At 41.1% G+C, this 27,202-nt stretch overlaps 1 protein-coding gene across 1 annotated transcript in view; it reads right to left on the bottom strand.

Moving 5' to 3' along the window:
• Positions 1-203: 203 nt before the first annotated feature.
• Positions 204-27,202, bottom strand: part of BTBD9 (BTB domain containing 9) — a 298,931-nt gene continuing 271,932 nt past the window's right edge. The window contains exon 11 of the mRNA XM_026649595.1: positions 204-5,791. Within this exon, the coding sequence (XP_026505380.1) occupies positions 5,597-5,791 (195 nt within the window). The 3' untranslated portion in view covers positions 204-5,596. The remainder of the gene's footprint in view (positions 5,792-27,202) is intronic.

Genomic DNA, 27,202 nt, shown 5'->3' with positions numbered 1-27,202 from the left:
TGGAGTGTCTAGACTAACTTTTACAATTGTCTAGACAAGGTGGGTGAGGTAATATCTTTTACTGGACCAACTTCTGTTGGTGAAAGAGACAAGTTTTTGAGCTACACAGAGCTCTACGTGAAGAAGAGTGCTGTGAAGCTCGAAAGCTTGTCTCTTTCACCAACAGAAGTTGGTCCAGTAAAAGATATTACCACATTCATCTTGTCTCTCTAATATCCCAGGACTACCATGGCTACACCACCACTGCACTTTACAATTCTATTAGTTAACTCAAATGAGCAGGCAATCAATTAACCTACAAGATCAAGACTGTAGCTTAAATAAATCATTAATAGATACACAATTGGGAGGCAGTGGGTAATCAGGCCCTAGACTCTGGAACCTGTAAATTAATATTTCTAAAATATGTCCTTGCACCATGGCAGCTAATTTGACTTCATGAATGCACAAGATTGTTGTTTTTATTGGCTTTGATGTTTTCCAAAGGCTACCACAATCACTACTATATCTACCTAAAAGTGTATTTTTACCCCAATGGTATCTGAGTACCTTGCAAAACTTATATAAAGACAACAAATACTTCCTAAAAGGAAAATAATTACAAAAGTCCCATTTGCCAGAAAAGTTCAATAACTGAGTTAGTCTAGTCTCTGATTCCATATTCTATATTCTTGGGTGGGCATACCATACATTTTGGTCAAACAGAACTAGTAGCTCTACTAACAATGCAATAATAAACTCTAGTAACTTTACCTTCTAGTCTCTTCATTGACTCTGGCTATGCATAATATTGTTAAATGATCTGTAGATAGTAAAACTTCATATTTTGTCAATTGAAGAAACCCTGAAAAATCAGTTTCATATACCTACAGTATTGAATTACCAACATCATGACTAAGGCCCTACTTAACTTGTGATATTGCAGAAATTGTGGATTCTCCAATATTAGGCTTCCACTGCAATTTTGTCAGTATGGCAGCTGACAGCAGGAGCCTAGCCATGTGTGGGTCTGACAGTGGAACCTGGCCATCAGATGGGCGCTGACAGTGGGAGCCCTGGCCCTCAGCCCCATGCATGGCTGACAGCAGGAGCCCTGGCCATCAGAAGAGTGGCTGACAGTGGGCAGATACCATACAGAAAATTCTCTAATTTAATGTTATAATAATCAAAATACATTAAGGTGAAGATATATTAACTGCATTAGAATTTTACACAGCACTAATAAGCACTGAACTCCAGTGGGAGTTGTAGTCAGGACAAACCTGCAGAATTGATTTCTAAAGAAAGAGAAATAAATGGAGCTCCAGAGGAAGCCAACTGCACTGAAGCACCAAGTTCCCTCTACATGAAAAAGGCTAATTTCACCTCTCTGCTAACCATCTCACATCGGCCTTGGATTCACTTGTTTTGTTATAGTTCAAACTGAACATGTCACTTTTGCAGAAGATAACATAAAAATAAAAAGTACACACTTCAAATACCTAGAAGAAAACAAATTTAATTTTCTTTGCTTTTTACCACATTGCTTCATTGTCAAAAGGAACTTCTTAATGAAGTCTCATGAAATGGGAAACTGTGCCTCTGCATTATCAAATGTCCCTCCATGGAAAAATAAAAATACTTGCTTATTTCAGTGGTACACTAGTTTCCTTTGCTAGAGAAAGACAAAATTATATTTTTGTTGCTTTTTAAAATTAAAGAAAGTCTAAACTGATCTTTCAGGAGCTTGTTTGTAGGGTTGCTTGACAATGGTTTGGAACACAGAGCTGAGCAATTTTTGCTCAATTCAAAAACTCATTTTCCCAGAGAAATCAGTTTTACAAATACAGCCTACTCTTGCTGAAAATATGGTTTGGTTTGATGCCACACATTTCTGGGAATAAAAGTGTTTTTAATATATTTGGAAGAAAGAGACACTTAATTTAAAAAGGAAACTTTAAAGGTAACTCTGCTGAGCACCACATGAGCTTGACGCTAGTCTAAACTGAAGCTAGCATTGGGAGAAAACAGAGGAAATGAAAAAGAATAGGGAAAATCTGAGGGTGGAGTTTATCATTTTTAATGTCAAGGTCCATTTAAGTGCTAAATAGAAACAATGTCTCTATAATGAGAATATAAACAAATGCTATTAGCATAGAGATATAACAACAAAACTCTTATAGTCTGACAGGAGACAAGAGAACATCTGGTCAGTCCTGTTTTATCTCAGTCACAGATAAAACATACATGTATGCTATATAGTTCAGAGTAACTGTATATATCCCATCATCCTGAAGTGACACACTTTTTAATGGTACATCTTGGCAGCTCAACTATGCTTTTAGTTATTTCCATCAGGAAACAAGCTAAAAACTCAGAGCAGGGTTGACAAAAATCATACATGAATAACCAGAATTCAATTAAGCAGCAATCCCATAATGAAGAAAAACTAAACTATATATAAAAACTAAATATAAAAAAAAACTGGAAAAAGCTGAGGACATTTATACCAAAATATAAATTAATTCTGTGTGATGCCCTCCTCCTACCTCACCACTGGCACATTATATTAAAAGAGAACGTTCATGGCAGAAGAGCATACCAGGCAATCAGTAGATTTTATGGGGGTTTTAAAGACTGAGCAAAAATGAGATGATCAATAACATACAACTCCCAAAGCATTAACATTATTCTTGTTATACAAGACTAAAAGATTCAAACCACAAAATGGAAAGTGGGGTTATTTTGGCTTATAAAGGTTTGAAAATTCTGTGCCAACACAGACACAATGACTTACTTCAGAGACAGGTTCAAAGCACAAATAATTGTCAGAGAGGTGACTAACAGGTGTGTGAAAGAGGCATGATGTGACTGGGAATCATAATGTTAAAAAATTCCTATTTGTTTGTGAGGAAGGATATGATAATTTACCTCAGCTGTGGCTCACATATACTTTTCTTGGATATTTGAAGTTCTACAGGTCCTGTTGCTCTGTGCTTTGAGAATCTCTCACATATACTCTGCTATAGGTTAATCTTTCAAATTCTTCATGTCCCAGAACTGGGGTGAATAGAGGCCTGGATGGCTAGTAGATGTAATAAGAAATCTAGACTATATAGATGTCTTTGATCTATGAAGCCTTAGAGGGCAAGATCAGAGAGAATGACAGGAGGGGTGTAGACTGATGGCTTCTAAAGGGTCTTTTTTTTTGGCTCAGCTGTATTCTACAAAATAATTGTCCATGTCTGGGAAGTATACATTCAAAATCCTGCACTTTGCCTGAAAGAGTCTAAACCCAGGGACAATTGATACAGATCTATTTCATTCTTATGTTACAACACTCCCTACAATGGTGGCAATTAGAGCTAACAAAACTGGAAAATGATGTAATTTGTTTATTTGCCGTCTGAGAATGGTGAAATTAGTTGTAAATTTATTTGTAGTCTCTTGCCAATGTCACCAACTCTGATGCTGAAGGATCAACCCAAGAAAGACAAGACAGGCTCCATGCAACTCAAAAGGTCCAGCAAAGATTACAATTGTCATGGGGTTTTTGTTTGTTTCTTTTTAAAGAAAAGTTTAGTCTAAAATTTTCTACCTCTGTACTTAAAGTTAATCAAAGGGCTCTGTACCCAATACTTAGTCTGACTTCCACTATGCTAAGAGTTGCTAAACAAACGTGGTAATCAGCAGCCAGTGCTAGTTGATGGCTCATGAGCAACATTCTATATGCAGAGAACCTCTACTAAGCACTAGAGGGTCCTGTGGCACCTTTAAGACTAACAGAAGCACTACTAAGCACTGTGAGGGGTAGCCATGACACTTAATAAAATGTATCATGTAATGTCCATGCATCTCCAATGACAACCATCTTGATTCAGGCAATGGGGGCAAAAGGTTTGGGGAGGGAATACAGGGGCTAACATGAGAAAGACTGAAGATGGGTCTGGTGATAAGGAAAAAAAGATAAGATTGCCAAAGTTATTCAACTTTACAGGAAATATATCAGAAAGAGGAAGTGTTTCTTTTCTTCTCTGTCAAGTCTCTGCTGTTTTGTAGCCACCATGCTATCTGTTCCTTCATGCTTTTAGCCCAACTGGTATTCAGAAAGAAATTCTTTCAGGTTAAGCAGTGTGATAGATTGATATATAACTCATTATATCGTTATGTTCAAGCAGAGGAAAATCATATTTGACTTGACTAACTCTGACTTGTCATCTTGTTTTGCTCTGGCAAAGGTATGTTAGACCAACAGAAAAAAAATTCCAGGTCGATAAACTTGGACAGTAGATGCTCCAAAGGTCAGGTACTTCAGGAGAAATATCAATCTTTCCTATTTATTTTTGCCAAATGACATCAATATTGTGTGTAAAACCAGAACCTCTTCTTCCCACACTGGCAAGCTCAGTGAGATGCGGAGCTTTTGCTAAATCACATGTACTGGAGATTAGAGAATCCTGATGATCACAATGTGAAAATGCTCAAGATAAGAAAAAAAGCAGATAATCTGATCAAGTTACAAAGGAGAGTTAACACTGAGATGTAAGTTACTAAAGCAAGAACCAATAAAGAGTCAGATCAAACCACAATAGTTAAATTAATTTTTTTCCATGAAGATTATGAGAAAAGCTTATCAGTGGCTTTTAAATCCCTATTGAACACTGTAGTCTATTATTTTCTTTAAAAAATTTTTGACTGCAAATTCTCATTTTTGTATTGCTGAGTCTGATCAGCAGCATGTCAACGGTCAGCTGTAATTCTGCTTTTCTAAACACAAACAACAAATTTGAAAAATTACAATAATTTTTGTAGAAATTTAAGTAAAACTTGAAGAATCATCTTTAAATTAAGCAGACAGTTATCTGCTTGTCAAGTTGGAAGCTTGACTAGGAATTTCCAACTTGGAACATAGATAAAAAATGACAATTTTGTAACTCAACAATTCAAGTAAAGTCAGAATTAAATACAGCATCCATAAATTGATTTGTTTTTATCATGAGGGTTTTTTCCTTGTCAGACCAGATGATATACATGTCTGTTACTTCCCTAAACTATGGTACTGTATGTACTACAGCCGAAAATAAGGGAAAAGTCGGACATCGAGTCAAAATGATTTAGAATACAGCTTATAATTTACAAAGTAATATGGATTAAGAATAATTTAAAAAAATAAAAACAATCTATTTTCCATAGTGATGCCATAAAGATAAACATTCTATTTCCTAATAGGTGCCTTAAGGTAACAAATAATTAATTTATATTCCTTCCAGTCTACTGTTCATATGCCATTTTTGTATTCCAATGTGACTCTGCCTTTTATTTCCTTCCATTCTCCTTTCCTTGGTTAGATTAGAGAGGTAGGGTGTTAATGGGGGACTTGATATAGATTGAAGACCTATTTTATCCCCCCGGAGACCAGCCTGATTTGAACAAATTGAAGAGAGTGAAGCAGCCCCTTTGTGTCCTTGGAAAGCCTTTTCCATTTCAACATTTCCAGCTGCCAGGCATGGTCCCCTTTGTTCACTGAGAGAACAAGAAAAAAGGTGCCTGTACAAGAAGGTTGTGAATAATTTCATATAGCATCATGGAGACTGCAAAAGCTCCGTTCCACTCTCCTTTATGGTTGGTGAGCATGTGTACGTGAGGTGGATCCAGTGAGGGAGTGCAGAGAACTGGTGCTTGAGGCTCGAACTGGGCGAGAAACAATCTGTTGTGTGCCAGTGCCCAGTTCTGTTGTCGCCACTTCCTCATTACCCTCTTCCTTGTGGGCATTGTTTTGTGCTGGACACTCAAAATGCACACAGTGAAACACCTGGAAAAAAAAAATGAAGAGATAAAGCAAAAAAATTAAAAGTAGCGAAAGTGTGAACAGAACTAAATAACACCTTAAATGAAGCATGCAGGCAATGTGCCAGGGCCAAAGGGCTGATCCAAGCTGGAATGTTTCATCATGGGGTTAACAGCCTGTGTTCAGAACCCACAACTGCTAGGGTTGAAACAAATGCGAGTAACAGCTGTGCAGGGGGAGAAGGCCTTAGTGGATAAGCCTTTATGTCTGGTAGCCTTTAGTCTGAGGTGCTGAGCCTGAATTCAGATAGATAGTTCTGAAGCATATGGGGACATTTTGGTAATTTGGAAAAATCCTTTAGTTTGCAAAGCAGCATATCTATAATCTAAAAGCCATCAAATGACAATGAAAATGACTTAATTAAACTCCAGAAAGGCTGAACATCCACGTTATCTATGAATTAAAGTTAAATGGTAATGCAGATAATGCTATCTCATGACTGCCCTCTACTGTATTAAGCAACAACTCAGCAGATGCAATATTTTGCAGTACACAGAAATATAGGATTTGCCAGGTCCAAGGAGACCATTGCTTCATCAAATGCAGTATCTGCTTCAAGTACCAGTCAACATTTGATGTTTCAAAATGCATCTGGATCATTGTGCAAGCAGTGCACAGGGGAACTCCTTCCAAACCCTGCAGGTGATTAGCTTAGGTCCTGAAACAGGAGGCTTTCCCTTTAAACATTTTCCACCATATTTCCTAGGTTAGTATAGCTGCTTATATGACACCTGTTCATGTAGCTATTCAGTGGGTCCTTAAAAATGGGTCCTAAACTGTTTGCTTCTATGATTTTCCCATGGCAGTGAATTCCACAGATTTACCACCAACTGTGTAAAGAAATCTTTCCTTCTATTAATTTTAAATTTGCTGCCAACCAATTTCATTGAGTGTCCTCTTGTTCTTCTGTCATGGCACTAGCTGAAGAGGGACGCCTGCTCAGTTTTTACCAATCCATTCATTATTTTGTATGCTATCATGTTTCTTCATATTCTCCTTTTAAACAGTCCAAAACTTTTAAATCTCATCTCATATCCACATAAACCTATTGAAACCTCTTCGAATCTTAGCTGTCCTTTCCCAGGCCTTTTAAGTTCAGCAACATCCTTTTTGAGGTCAGATGACCAAAACCAAACAAAGCACACAAAGTGTGGACAGATCATTGATTTATACAAGACCATTATAATATTATCTATTATTTTCTATCCTCTCTTTAATACAACCTAGAATCCTATTAGTCTTTTTCACTGTGACTGCACATTGAGCAGACATCTTCATTGAACTGTCTACAGTAACCCCTAGATCTTTTTCCTGAGAGTTGCTAGCTAATTTAGAACCCAACAGCGTGTATGAAACCAACAGAGCTTTATTCACAGTCATGTTCATTGTAGCTCTCCTATTATAATTTCTTGTGTCTTTCTTGATGCCAGAATTCTTGCAATTTTTTATGTAGTCTCCTCTGTTATTTTCTCTCCATTTCTAGGTGTGATATATATAACGTTAGCTTCTTTTGTAGAGTCAAGTAATCTCTGCATTTGCAATTGTGTTGCTGTGCTGTCTTTCATTAAATAGATTCCTCAAAGACTGTGATTACTTGCTAGGCTTTACAGTTTTGAAGGTAACAGCCACTGTCATTTTTCCAGCTTCCATTATAAGTATCAGGATTTAAGGAAATGGACTATAGCTGATCAATGCATCTTTATAGTACACTGCTTTCCTAGCAAGGTGGTGTGGTCAAAATGGGTAGGGCACAGGTCTGGAAATCAAGACACTCCATGCTCCCACAATGTCCTATGCAAATAGTGTTTCTCATCTAAAATGTCATCTTATATTTATATAGTGATGCATCTTTTTATACAGTAGCTATTACTAACCATTAGCTGATATCAGTGTATAAAATCAGAAAAACTTGGCTCCTAAATTATACCTTTCATTGTTACCATTTCTTTTTCATACCAGGCTATAATGTTCACCTCAGAAGGTGCGACATTGACACTACTGTGGACTCAAGAGGTGTTTTATCATTGTTTCACTTTAACATATACAGAGCGGTGCTGCTGAAAGGGAGAGAGGATTCAGAAGAACAGTCCTGGATGTATCAATTCCACTCAGTATTTGATTTATATATGTAACCACAGCTAAAGTAAAACAAACAATGATGCATGTGCTTCTTTATAAAAGCAGGAACCAAGAACTCAGTATTATCCTCTAATCTGAGGATTTCTTGTGCTTCTCTTGGGAAATTTGATGAAGTTCTGGCATCCAAACAGGGAGAGCCAAACCCCCTCTACATTTGTTTGAGGACAAGAGGCCTCCCCCAGCAGAAAGACTTTGAAGCACCTTTCTATGACCACTAAAGCTGAAGGGGAAAAAAGAAGATACAAATGGCACTTGTCTATCAGGGACATCATCCAAAATTGTCAGTCACAATAAACCAATGACAAAAAGACCTGAGGAGAACAAATATTTTTTCTTATTTATAAAAAAACAGAAGGACTGACAAGTACAAGGAAAAAAGCCAATGAAAACTTTTTTGTACTGAAATATATTAAAAAAACAATATTTCATCTGAAACCTATGGCCTTCAATTCTGTCAACAAATGGAAAACAGAGGAACGGACAGAAGAGTTTATAATAATTAAATAAAAACATTTACAAAACGACTCAATGTCAAAGGACTCTCCCAACTACAAAAAACACTCAACCATCCACTGCCATCCTGAGAAAAGTGTGGAAAAAACACAGATTATGCTCTAAAAGTCATAAAATCCAGGCTCTGACAGACCAAGTAGGGAAGTACATCCTAGAGTTGAGGACTCCTCATTGAGAACAGGCCCATTTTATTTAAAATTACACTGTTTCAATCAAGAAGTCTATTATTTATGGGCAAATAAATCTGATCATCTGAAAAAGAATCATACACAAGCGGCATGTGCCCAGATTAATTTCAAAGCATGTGCCCAGATTAATTTCCTATGTAACTGAGATAAAAAATCCTGAAGGAATAAAAGGAAAGGAGCAGAATAAATTATGGCTTGAATATAAATACGATAAAGGCAGGAAGTGACTGGTAAGAATTTGCCAAAGAGCATCTGATCTGAATGATTAAAGGGATGAGGAATTCATGTAACAAATCAAAATAGAGTTGTGAAAAGAACAGAGCAGTAACAATGAGACACTCCTGTATATCAATAATCTAAACAAACTGGGACACATTAAACAGAAGGAACAAACTGAATAACACATTTATAGACACTGTGATAAGAACAGTTTATGGCATGTTATGTAAAGGAAGGAAGTAGGGACCCAATTCTTCTCTCTGTGAAGTCAATGGTAGTTTGGCCATCAGACCTCAAAGGGAAAAGAAGAGCAGTCATTGACTTCTGGGTAATAAAAGGACATGATAAAAACAGAATAACAAATTTTGGAAGAATATGGGGAAAGGCTGGGTGAAATGGGATCCAATAAAAAAAGGAAAGACCAGAGGAGAAATTTTTCAAAAATATATTAATGTATGCCTGCCATCTAGTGATAAGCACAGTAAGATTAGAAGAAAAATGCTAACATGAATGAACATGGTGGTATAAAATAAAATCAAGACTAAAGGAAGAGACACGAAGTAGGTGAGATACACAACATCAAGTTCAAAAGAGGATTACAAAGTGAAATTAGGGGAGAGAGGAAAAATGGAGGTAGAGAATACAAGAAACTTTTAATAAGAAGTTAAGATAAATTAATGGAAGAGCAATTCTAAGTACATCAGGAACAAGAGGTCAGTGAAGAAGGCATTAGGGCCTCCAAGAGATAGCATTAGGGGAATTTGACAGAAGTACTAAATTCTGCTAAAAATTTAATGAATTAATTGCCTTATTGTTCACAAAAGATGAGAGCCAGAAGTAGACACACGTTTTCCAGAGGAAGCAGATACAATGCTGAAGGAAATCAGGATCATGCTAAATAGGTAATTAAAACAAAATCAAACATCCAAAGAGTAAAAAAAAATACTTTACAGTCACATGCTTATCAAGACCAAAACTCCAAAGGAAATGGCAAATATTAACGTTCTTCAGACATATCGCAAATCTTTTGGAAACAGGGAAGGTAGTGGCAGACTGGAGAGAAGCTTGTGTAATACCTATAATTAAGCAGGAATCAGATTCTTTATCTTTTAAGACACCTTACTCAACACATGCAGGTGGGCAGCCTGTCTTGTACCAGGCTGCAATTCAAATTAGATTATTCTTGAGCTCATGAAAAGTTGTATATCTTTGTATTTTGTGCAACTTTTTTTTACTTAATGCTTACTAATACATAGCATTTTATGTTTTAAAAACACTTTATAACCACAAACTAGGTAATAATCCTTACACACCTACCTCACAAGGATGTATTACTCACCCATTTTACAGATGAGGAAAACAGGAAGGAAGAGAGTAAGTTGCCTAAAGCCACACAACATGGAAAGGGTAAAGCTGGGATTAGAACACATGGAATGAACTCCCAGCCCTACTGAAATCAATGGCAGTTTTGCCACCGATTTCCATGGGACCAGAATTTCATCTACCGGCTCTCGGCTCCTGTCAGGAATAAGGAATCCCAGCCTGCTCACCTGCCAGCTTAACTCCTAGGCAGTCTAACCAGTGCAGCTGGGCCCCAACAGAGCTTCCTGATTGGCCAAACCACCCGATTGGCTGAGGATACCAGCAGACATGCTCTTAAGACCACCACCAGCAGCAGCAGGGCACTAGCTGCTCAATGCATTCACTCACGGCTGTGATTGCTCCTGAGCCACCTTGTTCCCAACCTTGTTCCAAACTCAGATCCGGCCCTGCTCCTGCCATGGACTCAGCCTCGCCTCGCTCCAGGTAATCTGGCTCTGACCCTCAGCTCCAATTCCTGGCCTGACTGCTGCTCCAACCACTAGGCCTGACTCTTGTTGCAACAACCAGCCTTTACTGTCTATTTCCCAGTCCTAACTGTTTGATCAGTCCACCGAGAGGAACCCATCAGAGGAAAAGGGGTTCAGCTCTCTCTGGCTTAGATCCCACCATGACAAATGTTTTCCTATTGCAGATAGTGGGTGCAGTGCAGGACCTGCAGGCTCAGATTGCTGCTTTGCAGGCGTGGAATGCGGCTTTGCAAGCACAAGCTGCACAACTTGCAGCTCCGTCCCCTGCTCCCCATGAACCAAAGATTCCACTGCCGGATAAATTCAACAGTGACTTTAGCAAATTCTGTGGATTTCTGAATCTGTGCTGGCTTCTGTTTCTGTTGCAACCAAGAGCACTGACCAAGCCCAAGTAGAATTTATCATCAGCTTGCTGACTGAGGAGGTCCTGGCCTGTTCCCGGCTCATGGAAAAATCTAGCCCGTTCTTGGGTCCATTTGAAAACTTTGTGAAAACCATGGTGGTAATCATTGATGACCCAAATCACATATGCACAGCAGAGGCTGTGCTTCAAGTATTGCGTCAGGGGGGCTGATTGGTTGCCAAATTTGCCATAGAATTTCAGGGCCTGGTAGCAGACACTGAATGGAAAGAGGCTTGCAGTGTTACCTCAACCGAAGATGAGCTGGCACAGATGGAGTCCTTGCCTGGCCTGGCCAATATAATCAAACTGTGCATTAAGAGTGATAACCGTCTGACGGAGCACTGCTAAGAGTGAAGCTCAGCCTCTTGTGGCCCGGTGGTTTCCCTAACCCCAGTTTGCTAACCACTGGCTTTGCCCCCACAGACTGACCCCATGCAAACTGGCCATGCCCAGTCCTCCCTTTCCAAGGCTGAAGAAAAAAAAGACAGCAAAAATGCAGGCTTATGCCTGTACTGCAGAGAACCAGGACACTTCGCATTGGGCTGTTCTGCCCCAGCAAATACCATGTCTCAGCTCCAACAGAGGCATCTGGGCTGATGTTCTTCCCCTCCGCCGAGTACTCGATATTGATATTTGTCTGCCAGTACTCTGGCAACAGCTAACCAGAACCCGACACATTTCCGACTCTCCCTCCAACTCTGACACCCCACCATGTCTGAGGTCCACCTGGAAGTGCTGGTGGATTTGAGTGCCTTCAGTAATTTCATGGACTTGGACTTTGCATGAGCACATGCGATGCCCATCCAGTGTGAAAGCTCTCCATACTTGGTGGAGTGCATCAAAGGGACACATCTCTTGTAGGGCCTGGTTACCCACCAGACTGCCTCCTTGGAGGTTACTATCCTCCAGTTTGGGCTCATCTGAGCACCACAGTCTCAGATTATCCTCGGCATGCTCTGGCTCGCCACCTACAATCCGCATATCCATTGGCAAGCAGGTGCAGTACATTTCAGCTCCCTGCATTGTCAGCAATCTTGTCTCCCAAAACACAGCCCTGGGCCAGAAGTCCTCTGTACTCACTCTGCCTCCTCAGAAAAACTGAGGCCATTATTTCACAGGGAATCTCTGTACCATCCACATCCCTTCATGCCACCTCGGTGATACCTGCTAAATACCAAGAATTTATAAGCAGAATGTGCACACCTTGCCACCCCATCCACTTATGACTGCTCCATTGATCTTTACCTGGAAGCGGAGATCTCTTTTGGTTACACCTACTCTCTTTCTGAAGCTACCTTCAAAAGAGTCTTCAAAAGGATTTCATCCATCCATCCATATCTCTGGCTGGGGCATGGATCTTCTTTGTAAAGGAGGATAGATCTCTATGGCCCTGTTTCGAATACAGCGAGCTAAACAAGGTTATCAAACAGAATTGGTAACCCCTGTTCCCTATCAAGGAGTTCTTTCAATGACTTAGCTCATCCATGGTCTTCACAAAGTTAGACCTCCATGGAGTTTATAACCTGATAAGGGTTAGGAAGATTGACGAGTGGAAGTCCACCTTCCATACCTGGAAGAGACATTTCGAATAGCTAGTTATGCCATTTGGCCTGTGCAATTCCCTGAAAATCTTCTAGCATTTCATCAATGATATCTTCAGGGACATGCTACACCATTTTGTAGTTATCTTACTTAATGATATCCACATCATTTCAGAAAATTAGGCCCTTCACAATCATCACGTATGCAACTTCCTAGAGGGACTCTGTCAGAACTGTCTATATGCTAAGCCTGAGAAGTGAGAGTTTGACCAAGATACAATTGAATTCCTCAGGTATATCATCTGTCTCAAAGGGATAATCATGGACTAAAGAAAGGTGTGGCCATGTGCAACTGGGCCTCACTAAAGGACTTCCATGGGGTACAGCAATTTGTGGGCTTTGCCAATTTTCACAGGAAATTTATCAAGGGCTTTCCTAGTTTCGTCATCCTATGGTTGCCCTGCTAAGTAAGGGAGCCTGGTTCACCTGATCCCCAGAAGCCCAATCCACCTTCAAGCAACTAAAAGAGAGCTTCACTATGGCACCCATCTGACCCCACAAAACCATTTACAGTAGAGGCCAACGTGTCAAACTTCGCTCTGGATGCAGTGTGGTCCAAGCCAGCAGATGACTGCACCCCTGTACATTGTATTTACATAAGCTACTTCATGTGGAGAGAAACTATGATATATGGGAAAAGGAGCTGATAGCCATAAAAGCAGCCTTCGAGGAATGGCACCATCTTCTAGAAGGGGCCAGATTCCCTGTGCAGATCCTCACAGATCACAAGAACCTGGACAGTCAAGTATCAGGGGGTAGCCGTGTTAGTCTGTATCCACAAAAACAACAAGGAGTCTGGTGGCACCTTAAAGATTAACAGATTTATTTGGGCATAAACTTTTGTGGGTAAAAAAACCATGCCCAAATAAATCTGTTAGTCTTTAAGGTGCCATCAGACTCCTTGTTGTTCTTCTGGACAGTCAGGCACCTTAACCAATGAGAGGTTTGCTGGTCCCTCTTGTTTGCCTGGCTCAATTTCATAATTACCTGTCATCCAGTGCCAAAAAACCTGTCCTGCAAGGATGAGTACCTTGACTCTGGCAGGGGAACTCCTTCAACAGTTCTTAAGGTGTCCAATTTTGTTAATGGGACAATAGACAGCAACCTGATGCCTTCCATCTATTTCTTGCAGCCCAATGACTCATTCACAGCTTAGATCTACCCATCCCTTGATGATGCCAGTACCCAACCTGTTGCAGAGTTTAGATTACAGGATGATGACCTCTTCCAGAAAGGCTGTATTCATGTTCTGGTGGGACAGCTTAGGCTTTAAGCCATGAATGACCACTTGTTGGTCACTTTGGCCACTTCAAGACCTGGAACTTGGTGTCAAGGACTTTCTGGTGGCTGGGCATGCACACATCTGTCAAAAAATGATAAAACATCCTGCAATCTCGGTGCCTGAACCAAGAGCCTATGCTTGAAACCACTTGCTCTTCTCCAGCCCCATCATATCCACTGTGGATCACCATGTCCATGGACTTCATAGTGGAGTTGCCTTGCTCTCAGGGGTTACACAACGATCTTGGTGGTGGTTGATCTTTTCATCAAGATGGCACAAATCATCCCGTTTTGTGCCATCCTCATTGCCCCAGAAATGGCTTGCTTTTTCCTAGAGAGAGTTTTTCATTACCAGAGATTGACAAAACCAGGGCCCTCAGTTAATCTCTGGTTTCTGGCAGGAGCTTCTAATGCTTCTGGGCATAGAATCCCTCATCTCATCTATATACCATCTGCACACCAACTAGCAAATAGAACGGGTCAATCAGATCCTTGAACAATACCTTTGCTGCTTTTGAATTATCATCAAGACGACTGGGTTTCCCTTCTTCTCTATGCTGAATTTGTGTATGATAATGCCTCCACCCAACGAAGTCCCTTCTTTGCCAACAATGAGTTTCATCTTTGTTTTCACCCAGATATCCCTGCGAAGTCTCTGGTACCTGCTGCTGCAGATTTAACTTCTCACCTACGCCTAGTACACCAAGAATCGAAGGAACACCTGACATCTGCTAAGGAGGCTTAAACCCCACGCCAATCAGGATTGCCAGGCTACCCCCACTCTTGTCATACACTACAAGGTTTGGCTACCCACTTGGAAACTTAGGTCAATGTGCCTGTTGGCTAAATTAGACCACAAGTATCTGGGTCCAGTTAAGATTCTGGAACAGGTCAATCCAGTCACATTCAGGTTACAATTGCCTGAGTCCCTCTGGATCCACCCAGTGTTCCATGTCTCCTTCCTGAAGCCTTATACTGAAATCCCGTTTCTGCCCCGGTACACCTCAACACCTCCACCTATCACTGTCCAGGGGAAGGAAAAATATTTGGTTTGACAGATCCTTGACTCCCGACACATTAGAGGGAAATTCCAGTACTTAGTGGACAGTGAGGGTTATGGTCTGGATGAATGATCCTGGGAACAAGTGGAAAATATTCATGCCTTGGGCCAGCTTGTGGGAGTTTTACAAAACCTTTCCTGACAAGTCTGGCTCTGGTGCCCCTGGGAAACACCCTTCAAGGAGGGGATACTGTCAGGATTAAGGTCCTGCAGCTAGCCTGTTTACCTGCTAGCTTAACCCTCAGGCCGTTTAATGAGCACAGCTGGGCCCCAAGTGAGCTGCCCGATTGGCCAAACTGCCTGATTGGCTGAGGCAATCACTAGACCTACTCTTAAGATCAGTAGCAGGGTGCTGGCTGCTCAAACATTTGCCCACAGCGGTGATAGTGCCTACACTTGCTTGTTCTCAGACTTGTTCCAGCCCTGTTCCTAGCCTTGCTTCACTCCAGCTAACCCAGCTTTGACCCTCAGCTTTGATTCCTGGCCTGATTCCTGCTCCAGCCACTTGACACTACCCCTGCTCCAGCCAATAGGCCAGACTGCCCACATCTTGTCCCTAACAGTTCCCAGTCCTTTGTTCATTCTACTAGGTCATTCTGCTTCCTTAGTTTGTTGCATTAGTCTTGTACATCTACTTCAACACCATAAAATATAATCATTTTGCCATTTTTACATGTTTTCCAGTAACATGGAGTATGACTGCCAGTTCTGATGGTCTCATGTGCAGCAACATGCTGTTGAAAACCTTAAACCAGCCCTACTAACAATCTAGGAAAATCTAGGAACTATAGATTTGCAATATTAATCTTCACAGTGGGGAAGAATAGTGGAAATGTGAATCAGAAATAGAATATGAGAACACCTGGAAAGGTGTGAATTAATGAAGTGTGCATGCATTCACAGAAAGAAGATCATGTCAAACAAATACTATATTCATTGTTTTGAAGAAACGAAATAGCTGATGGGGGGAAAGGCAAGCAGTAATAATAATGTTTTTGGTCTTGAAGAAAAGTTTCTGATACAGTGCAACATGAAACAGCCAGTTTAGGAAGAAAAGTTCAGAATGCGAGTGCTTAACATTTTCTTTCCTGATTTGTAACCATATGTAAAACACAGTACGCTAATGGCTTTTATGAACTAAGAGGTTAAAATAAAAGAAAAAGGACTTGATTCTCATTTACACTAAGGCCCATTTATATTGGTCGGGAAGCATAAAGTGGCCATAAAATGGATGTAAATGGTCTTAAACTTGGTCTTAAATATAATTTACTCCCACTTTAGGGCCACTTTACACTGTCAGAGCAGTGTAATAGAGCTGTAGTGTAAATTAACATTAAGTGCCAACAATTAAGGTATATCCAAATGGAGACAGTGCAAGGTAGATAGAAGAGGCTACTGGGTTAGAGGAATAATTTTGCACACTATCTGTGACTTAGACAATTCATTGCATTTCAGTAAATGCAGAGAAATTTAAGATATGACACTCAGGAGAAAACCAAAAAAGATTACAACCTCAATGATCACTGAGGATGTGGGGTAGTAGACAATAACAGTGTAGATCCTGTTGCATATAGCTTTACAAAATATAAAACAGAGGGATCAAACACTATATAAATCAGAGGAAATGGCTTTGTTTTTTATTGAAGATACTGTTGAGGCTACCTTTGGAATACTGTGCAATGTTCTGGCCATCTTACTATTTAAAAAAAAAAAAAAGGGATCACAACTTAATACGAGTGAAGAGGCAGGCAATACAGAATTTAGATGGGATTCTTCTGAGCAGTTACTTAATATACAGCAAAACAACCAAGTGGAGTGATAGGTGCAATGCATATAATATTGCTCTTGTAGAGTTTAACAGAAATAAAATAATTATTTTGAACAAAGTTTACTTTGGAATACAGTTCTTAATGCCAAAAGAGGGAATGACCTAAATGGGCACCATCCTCTCTTTCCAACCTGTATCTATAAAGCAAGCTACAGTGTGGAGAGCTAGAATGTGCAATGAATTTGCACATACAGAAGGAATTTTCACCACAGGCAATGTGCTCTACATAAACTACTATACAGTTCCTTAGAAATAGTACCAATTTCTACAGAGAATTGCACTAAAAAGCCCCCTCAGCTTCAGGTCTTAACCAACTTTTAGCTATTGGGAGTCAGGAGTAAATTTATCCTATGGGCGCAATATCCCATAAATGCCTACGGCATGCTTTCTTGGACTTCCTCTGAAGCTTCTGATACTGGATACTGTTGGTGACAGGATACCACCTAAACTGATCTCTGGTTTGATCCAGTACGGCAGCTCCCATGTTCCTAAATTGCTGCAAACTTCATTTATGGTTTGTGGAGAATGAGAGTTATCTGCTTGATATTAACCTGTCTAAACGTCAGGAATTAAATCAAAGGAGTCCGTAAAGAATGAAACCCACAGGAAACAAAACAATGGCAAAGAGAAGGCTCCTTGAGGAAACAATGGGGGGAATTATAAACTGGAGAATATCCCGTCTGTCTCCATCCAGACTAGAATGGTTTACTCTTCCCAAGGCTGGGCCTAGGATCAGAGGGGATCCTAAACCTCACAAATGTTAGAAAAGAAAGGAGTGGTTACCCAGGTTGTATCAGTGAAAGCTGACAGATTGACTGAGGCACACAGATACATAGCCTGCTGCTGCAGGATTGGCTGCTTTCCCTGCCAGAGAAAGAGTTAGGTGGCCTGAGAGGAATTCAAAAAAGATGGCAAGGAAAGCTGAAGGTGTAAGACAGATCCATTTGTGTAGGCCTTTTATTGTTTTTAGCCTTTTGCTCTTCTTGCTTTGTACCTTAAAAGGAATGAATAAATAATGTCTTGTTTGAAGGTGCTATTTCTGTGAACATACAAACATACACTATCACATATGCTCCCGAAGAAAACTCTTACAGGTACAACACCAAGTTGGACCTGTGTCGCTAACACGATTGGGAACCAAGGGGATTCCAGACCAGAAATCCAGTCAAAGAGTGGTTGGACTGCATTGTTCCTCCCAGAGTGAGGTGCAAGAAGCCAGGCCTGTCACCTAAAGGGTGCACTCCATCAGGAAAAAAAGGGTTTAAGATGCAGTTTTCCCTGTAGGCAGTATACTGTGCCTTTCATTGAATAGCTTTGTATAACTGGACAAAGTATTCAGTGGTGAAAGTGAAATCAGTTAGAAATAAAAACAAGAAACAGGTGTTGGAAATGATCATCCAAACTCATGAAATATTCTTTCACTGATATTCAGCCCCAAAACGAGGACATAATCACAGAGTTGATTCACAGCTTTAAAGTAAATTCTGTATCTGTAGCTCATCTATTGCTTTGTCACAGGAGCTAGTACAGATGAATTTTGGAGGGAAGGAGAATTGATTTAACTTTTATCACCATTTCAGGTGCAGTCTCCAAGACCAATGTAGTGTCCCATTTATAATGTCCCCAGAATTCTAATGTTATAAGTATATGAATAGGAACATATAAGACTATTGGTTTTAGAGATATTCAGCTGCTTGCAGAAAAGAATTCATCAGGTTAAAGCACTGCTTTGGTTCCCTAGTTTGAAAAATGTACAGACATTTTAAAAAGCTGAATAATTTATCTGCTTCCATTTGTAGCTTTTGCTTACTGATGCTATTCATTATTTACTTTGTGGTTTAAAATTATTCACATTTTACAGGAATAAATCTATATTAGTGATCTTTAGTAAAGAGATGTTAACCAAAAGAGATTGACGAGTGTAAATACGACAGTCTACATAAAGCAGAAATGGAATAAGCTTTCATGGTGTGCTTTCAACAAATCCACGGGAGGCAGGAAGATATCCTGGCTCCAAATTTCTGAGAACTCACTAATGAAAACTGAGCTTCACAACAAGATGTAGATTTTAAAATCATTTTTAGTGTTTAGAATATTTTTTATCTTTGTTCCCATGGTGTATTTCTTCCCATTTCAGTCTCTTGCTCATTCTTTTTCCAAACTTCTGCTGAGTGTTGGCAGTGTTGACTGCTGATTTCAAAAGGTATGCATGATAGCAACCATTGCCTCAGCAATTTGTATTGATTTGACTTGGGAATTTTCACTCTATATTCCTAGCATTGTCTTGCCTAGGACAAACATCCCCATATAGTAAATAAAATCAGAAATCTTGACTTCTAGTACCACTACAGTTAAGAGAGTCCACCTGATAGTCACTTAATACACTTTACTGATTACTTATCATTCTTATTTGTATCACCCTAGGAGCCCATCATGGACCAGGACTCTATTATGCTCGGCACTGTACAAACACAGAACAAAAAAGACCCAAAGAGCTTACAATCTAAGCATCGGACAAGAGGCAACAGATGGATACAGGTAATTGGCATGGGAGAACAAGACAATATTGGTCAGCATGATAGGCAGTGGTCTCAGCACACCAGCAGCCTAATCATTGTCAATTTTTTTGAAGGCAACTGCAAAGGAGAGTTGGAAGGAGGGATTTGAAGGAGGATAATGAAGTGACTTTGCAGATGTTTACAGGGAGCTCATCCCAAGCATGAGGGGCAGCATGGGAGAAAGCCTGAAAGTGCTTGTTTGAAAATTTAAGAAGTACACCACTACCTCGATATAATGTGACCCAATATAACACGAATTCAGATATAACGCGGTAAAGCAGCGCTCCGGGGGGTGCGCGCGGGGCTGCGCACTCCGGTGGATCAAAGCAAGTTCAATATAACGTGGTTTCACCTATAACGCGGTAAGATTTTTTGGCTCCCGAGGACAGTGTAATATCGAGGTAGAGGTGTAAGTGATAGTGGCTGACATCATGGACTGATTGGAGGCAGGAGTCAACCTTACAATACTAAATGAGAGATGATAGGAAGGGTGGGGAGAGACTGTGAAGGGCCTTGAAAGTGAAGACAAACAGCTTATGTTTGATACAATAGAGAATAGGGAGTCAGTGAAGGGATTTAAAGAGAAGGGTGAGATGGTCACAATGATGGGATAGGAAAACGATCTTTGCAGCAACATTCTGAATGGTTATGAGTGCTACAAGAGAGCATCTGTCAAGTCCAAAGAACAGGATGTTGCAGTAACTGAGACATAAGATGATGAGAGCCTGGATGAGAGCTTAAGCTCTGTGGATGGATAGGAAAGGTTGTATCTTACAAATGTTATACCAAAAGCATCTGAAAGACTTAGGCCTTGTCTACATTAAAGGGAAAAGTCGATCTAAGCTATGCAATTTGAGTTACGTGAATAGCAAGTCTTGGAGCCCGGGGATCGCAGCATGCCCCGGTGACAAATAAGGTGGGGAGAAAGATGGGGGGGGTGGAACCCCCGTAACTGAAACTTATAAGTGAACTAACTACGCTATACTAACCAACTAGAACTATCTACAGTGAAAACCAAAAGTACTGCTAAGCCGCTTGCCGAAGCAGAGTAAGGGGAAGTTCCAGCTACCGTCACTGGCGGTAAGAAGGAACTGAGGGGGTGATGGGTCGGCAGGGCCCTTTATTGTGTGCCATGAAGGCACGACTCCAGGGGTGCCCAAGCCGACCCCACAGATGCTAGGGGAAAAATCTTCCAGCTACTGTGCACGTGCGTGCGCACACACCTGATTGGAATTGACATGAACAAGCACTCGAAGAAGAACCATTACTTCTTCAAGGAGTGTCCCTATGGGTGCTCCACATTAGATGACTACCAAGCAGTTCACTCTAAAGAGTGTGTGGTGGGGGGTGCTTCAGAGTTGAGTCCAGTAGCAAAGAAACACAGCCGAGTTGAACACTCTATCAGAAGCAAAGTCATGAGTTATTGAGTAGTGTTCAGCAAATGTATGTATAGAGGCCCTTACATATTTCAATAATGGTCATATTTTTGAGGAATGCTGTAAAGGTGCAAATGGACCTCGTAGAGTAAATACATATGCTCAAAGGTATTTGAATATTACAAGACTCGTAGCAAGAATTAATGCAGATGGATATCCTCTTGGAAAGACTTTGATTAGAGATTACAGGGACTTTTAATCTACCTGCAAGCAAGACAAACAATTTGGGGGTCTTTCTATCCAGATAGGCGGCCAGGACTCTTCTGATGTCAAGGTTGTACAACTGTGCTTCTTGATTATCTAGGGGAGGCTTAGGGTGGAAGAACGGCAGGTGAATGGATTGGTTAATATGGAACTGGAAGAAATTTTAGGTATAAACATTTTGGATGGGGTCACAGCATGACCTTGTCCTTAAAAAATACTGTGAAAGGGGGGCACGCCATAAAGGCCCCTACTTTAGCCATCACTTGGAGATCAGGAATGTCGTTTTCATTGATAAATGGAGCAGTGAGCAGGTAGCCATCTGTTCAAATGGTGGTCTTGGTAGGCATTTAGGTACTAGATTAAGGATCCAAACAGCAGTAGGATGCTTGACTGGCAGATCAAGGTTCCTCAGGGAACTCGGAAATCTCTCTGTCATTGGGTGGGCAAAAATGGAATAACCCTCTATTGGAGAGTGGAAAGCCCTGATGGCTCCCAGATGGACTCTGACAGAGTTCAGTGAGAGTCCAGAACTTTTTAGTGTTAGGATATAGTCCAGTATATCTGACAGTGATGAGGTCATTGGTGGAATATATCTGAGGTCACACCAAGAGAGAAATCTGGTCCATTTTTGAGAGTATGTGCAGCGAATAGACACTTTCTACCTGTGTAATAGTACTTTTTTTACTTCCTCTGATCAGGTAGTCTCTAATCCCGTGAACCATCGACCAACCATGCTTTGAGACAAAACACTGTGAAACTGGAGTGAAGGATCTTCCTGCCTTCCTGGGAGAGGAGACGAGGAGCGGCATGAAGTGTGATCGGGGAGCAAACGGCCAATTATATTAGGTAAGGAATACATGTTTGCTGGGCCAGGTCAGAACTATTAAGATGACTCTGACTTTGTCTCTTTTTATTTTGAGGAGAACATTGGCTATTAGAGGAGTCTGTAGGAATGCATACAGGAGATCCGACAACCAATGAAGGTGAATAACATCCCTCAAGGATCGGTGACCCAGTCCGCCTCTCAAGCAAAACTGGGTACATTTCTTGCTTAACTCTGTGGTGAACAAATCTGAGGAGTGCTCCATTGATGGAATATGTGGTGTAATAAGCTGGGGTCTGTTTCCCACTCATGATCTTAGAAGAAGTGCCTGCTGAGTGCATCCACAGTCACATTTTGAACCTCCAGGAGATAGGCTGCTGTGATGATGTCCTGGATGCGTATGCACCAATTTCAATGCTTGACATCCTTTGCGCAGTTGTCCATCATGATCTTTATGTGTTTGCCCCTGATTAGTGGTAAAAATTGGAGACGCATATCTGATTGCTCTGAATTCCAGGAGGTTGATGTGTAGCGTGGTCTCTTGCGACATCCATTTGCCCAGGGCTGTGCAAGCTTCTAGATGCACTCCCCACCCTAGTAGAGAGGCATCTTCATTATGATGACCACTGGGAGAAGACATGCAAATGGGACTCCTGCACACACATTGTTATAATCTTTCCACCAGTCGAGGGATTGTTTTACTCAGGTGGGTATGGAAAGAAGCACATTTTAACTGCGTTTGTTTGGTGAATAAACAGCCTGAGCCACCCCTAAAGGCAGTTCTTGACTGGAGTTTGGGAACTGAGTTGCATTGTACTGGCTATGCTGGAAAGGGCCACAAACCTGTGCAGAGGAAAATAGGCACTTCCTGTTAATGAATTGAGATGAGCCCTAATGAATTTTAAGTTTTGCACAGGGGTCAAAGTGGATTTTTGAATGTTGAACTGCAGGGCCAATTTGAGGAAGAGATTTATGGCTTTGGAAGTTGCCTGTGACATTCAGGTAAGGGAATACTAAAATACATTTCTTGCAGAGCTGTGCTGCTACTACTGACATGACTTTCGAAAAGACCCTCAGGGCAGATGAAAGACCAAAGTGGAGCACTCAGTACTGAAAGTGGTCCTGACCGACAGTGAAACATAGGAATCGTTTGTGGGATGGATGGATCAGAATGCGGAAATATGCATCCCAAAGGTCGAGGGCTGAGAAGCGATCTCCTCGCTCTAGTGATGGAATTAGTAGCCTCAAATTTAGGATGAGTCTCCAAATGCCATTCTTTGTTGGTACCAGAAAATACCCAGAATAAAATCCCTTTCATCTGTGTTGCATGGGAACTGGTTCTATAGCCCCCAAGCATAGGAGAGAATCTATTTCTTGACGAAGCAAGCTCTTGTGAGAGGGGTCCCTGAAGAGGGATGGGATGGGGGGTTTGTTGGTGGAAGCATAGTAAAGTGGATGGTATACCCTGTGGAAATAATCTCCAAAACCCACTACTCTGTAGTGATTAACTCCCCAGCCCACCTGAAGCAGTAAAGGTGGTCGCCAAATGAAGGAAGGCAGGTGAATTGGTGTAGCCGGCAAGGAGAAGGATGGTAATTCAGGCCCTCGACTAGCCTGTCAAAATTGCTGCTTGAAGGTGGAAAGTAGAGAGGTGGAAGGCTGAGAGGTGGATGGTTTCCTTCTCTGGAATCTCTGTCTCTTCTGATGAAGTTCATATGACATCTGGAAGGTCAGGGATTAAGCAAGATGGGATCGCTGAGCCATCTGGGACTTGCTGAGCTGTCTCTTGTAGGCAGATCTATAGATACCAAGAGAATGTCGGGTAGCCCTAGAGTCCTTTAATATTCACAGAGTTTCAACCGTGCTGTCCACAGACAATTTAGATCTATCAAAAGGGAGGTCCTCCACCATATTAGAATCATAAAACTGGAAGGGACTTCGAGAGGTCATCTAGTCTAATCCCCGGCACTCAAGGCAGGACTAAGTTTTACCTAGACCATCCCTGACAGGTGTTCGTCCAACCTGCTCTTAAAAATTGCCAATTATGGAGATTCCACTACCTCCCTATGCAATTTATTCCAGTGCTTAACCACTCTGACAGTTATGAAGTTTTTCCTAATGTCCAATCTAAACCGCCCTTGCTGCAATTTAAGCCCATTGCTTCTTGTCCTATCCTCAGAGGTTAAGAAGAACAATTTTTCTCCCTCCTCCTTGTAACAATCTTTTATGTACTTGAAAACTGTTATGTCGTCTCTTCTCCAGACTAAAACAAACCCAATTTTTTCAATCTTCCCTCATAGGTCATGTTTTCTAGACCTTTAATCATTTTTGTTGCTCTTCTCTGGACTTTCTTCAATTTGTCCACATCTTTCCCGAAATGTGGCGCCCAGAACTGGACACAATACTCCAATTGAGGCCTAATCAGCGGAAGAATTATTTCTCGTGTCTTGCTTACAATACACCTGCTAATACATCCCAGAATGATGTTTGCTTTTTTTTTTGCAACAGCGTTACACTGTTGACTCATATTTATGTTGTGTTCCACTATGACCCCCAGATCCCTTTCCACAGTATTTTAGCTAATGGCTAGACATCCATGAGCAGATGTTAGAGAGATGGGCTGAGATTTTAATTTGGATAGAAGAAGACAGTGTAAACAACAAGCACGAGAGGTGCTGTATTGGCTGCAGATCAATCACGACATCGCTAATATGGTAGGAAACTGCTTTTCATGCTTGAAATACAAGCCATGCCAAGAAGCAGAGCCACAGAGACTCCATCCAGTTCCACAAAGGCCTTATGAAATGGTAGGCACTGACTTATTCACCTGGCAATCAAAGGATTATTTAATAGTCACAGATTATTATTCTCTGTATCCAGAGATTTGCACACTGCACAGCACTAATAGTAAGTAAGTGACAGCCAGTGTGAAGGGAATCTTCTCCACACATGGAATTCCAGATGAAGTCTTTACTGATAATGAGGCACAATTTTCTAGTGCAGATTTTAGGCAATTTGCAATAGATTGGGATTTTCATCACAAACATCAAGCCCAAATTGCCCCCCAATCAAATGGATTTGTGGAAAGGTCTATATGGACAGTAAAGAACCTTATGAAAAAGACTTTTAACAGCGGGGGTGATTTGTAGAAAGTGTTACTGGTTTACCAAAGTGCAACCCTGGAGAATGATTCTTCTCAAGCGCAGCTGTTAATGGGAAGAAGGATCAAATCTAATTTACCAATTACTGATAACTTGCTGAAATCTCATAACAATTAAACTATATGGAAGATGAAAGAAAATCAGAAGTGGAAGCAGAAATATTATTTTGACAAAAGGACCTGTGATCTCCCATCTCTTAACCCAGGTGATAGAGTGTGCCTGAGGAATCACACATCTAATATTTGGGGACAAATGGGTACCATTAAAGAACAGCTGTATCCAAGGTCGTATGTAGTCCAGACAGAACGGGGGACACATTTCGATGTAATATAAGGGATCTCTGAGTAATCCTAGAAAGTACCAACACATTGACAGTACATGTGCACTCTGGTATTTCCCATCTGACTGATCCTTTATTATCAACACACAAAGGAGAAACTGTCAAGGAACAAGACTCTAGTCAGACTCTACTGAAAGGGTGATACTGAGAAGATGAGAGTGGAGATTAAGCATCCTGAAAGACTCATAGACACTTGCTAACCTGCCTGGAGAAGGGGTATTTGAGGGAAATGAGTGGTAAAGACACTCCAGAGTGATGTGCTTGTAACCTCTCCTCTCTAGGTAGTTGACACATTGAGTTTACGGAAATGCACAACATGGGTAGAAAATTTAATGCATGTGTTATTAGATAGTTGTTAGCTGTTTATATATATGTATATAAGAGTTAATTTGTTTTTCTTTAAGATGGAAGATGTAGAAATATGTTTGTAGAAGACTATAATTTAGAGATATTCCCTCATAAGTGACAAGATTATGAACATAGGAATTTGGACATGTGCCCTGGAGGTGGGGATTGGGAACACTGCATGGCTGTGTGCAGCAGTTTATTCGAGACGCTCTCCAGTTTGTTTTACTAAAGTTTTATTTCTTTCTCATTCACTGGTTTGTTATTTAATGAACCCCACATCATTAGTGCTGAAGACAGCTGACAGGCCAAGGAGGATGAGGATGGAGTACTGATTCTGAGACTTGTCTAGAAAAAGATAATTCGAGACTTTGGTGAGAGCGGTTTCAGTGGAATGCAGTGGGCAGAAGCCAGATTGGAGAGAATCGAGGATGGAATTGGAAAGGAACTCCAGACAGTGATTGTAGACAGCATATTCAATGAGCTTAAAGATGAAAGGGGAAGAGGTAGCTGGAGATGGAAGTGGGGTCAAGATTGGTTATTTTTTAAGATGGGAGAGATTAAAACATGCTTGGAAAGAACCAGAAAAAAGTGAGAGGTTAAGGAGAAGATTAAGGGAGAGGATGAGAGCGGGCATGAGAGTGATCAGGAAATGGTGTGGGATGGGTTCATGGGGCAAATAGAGGAGTAGGAGCTAGAGAGCTGCATCTGTGACAGGGGAGGAGGAGAGTTGTACTAGGGAAGGGAAGCTGAGGGTAGGGGGAAGGTCACATTGTATTTTCTCTGGAGAGAAATCAGCAAGATCCTGTGCAGAGACAGAAATGAAGGCAGGAGGAGGGGAGGGTTTGAGGAATGAGTCAAAGGTGGCAGAAAGGCAGCTGAGACTGTGGGAGTGAAATTCACTTAAGTTGAAGTTGTTTACTAGGAAGATGGCAGAACTGAAGGAGGAGAGAACTAATTTGCAAGGAAGGAAGTCAGCCCGGTCACAGGATTTCCACCAGAGATGCTCTGCAGTGTGAGCGCAGGAAACGGATATTGGGGGTGGGCTGGGGAGAGCTTGTGATGGGAGAAAGGGGCAAAACAGTCAAGGGTGGAGGAGAGTGAAGCATGGAGAGAATAAAAAACCCATCAAAGGAAGAAAGAAAAGAGGGCTGAGAGCAGGTGAGAAGTTATCCACACTGATGGCCTGGATGTCACAGAAAGACTGAGTGACAGGATGTGGGGAGCAGGGGGACTGATGGGGTGATGCTGAAAGAGATCAGACAATGGTCGGAGAAGGGGAACACAGTAACAGAAGATCAGAGAGAGAGCGGTGCTTGGGCAAGATCAAGTAAAATGAATGGCCATTTTCATGAGTGGGACAACTGAACAGGTGCTGCAAGTCAAATGAAGACTTGAGGCAGGGCCGGCTCTGGCTTTTTTGCCG

This window comes from Terrapene carolina, unplaced genomic scaffold (assembly GCF_002925995.2).
Source record: "Terrapene carolina triunguis isolate 2854851 unplaced genomic scaffold, T_m_triunguis-2.0 Scaffold85, whole genome shotgun sequence".
Taxonomy (NCBI): domain Eukaryota; kingdom Metazoa; phylum Chordata; order Testudines; family Emydidae; genus Terrapene; species Terrapene triunguis.
Note: the sequence above shows the minus strand (reverse complement) of the source record. Positions and strands in the feature narration are given on the sequence as shown.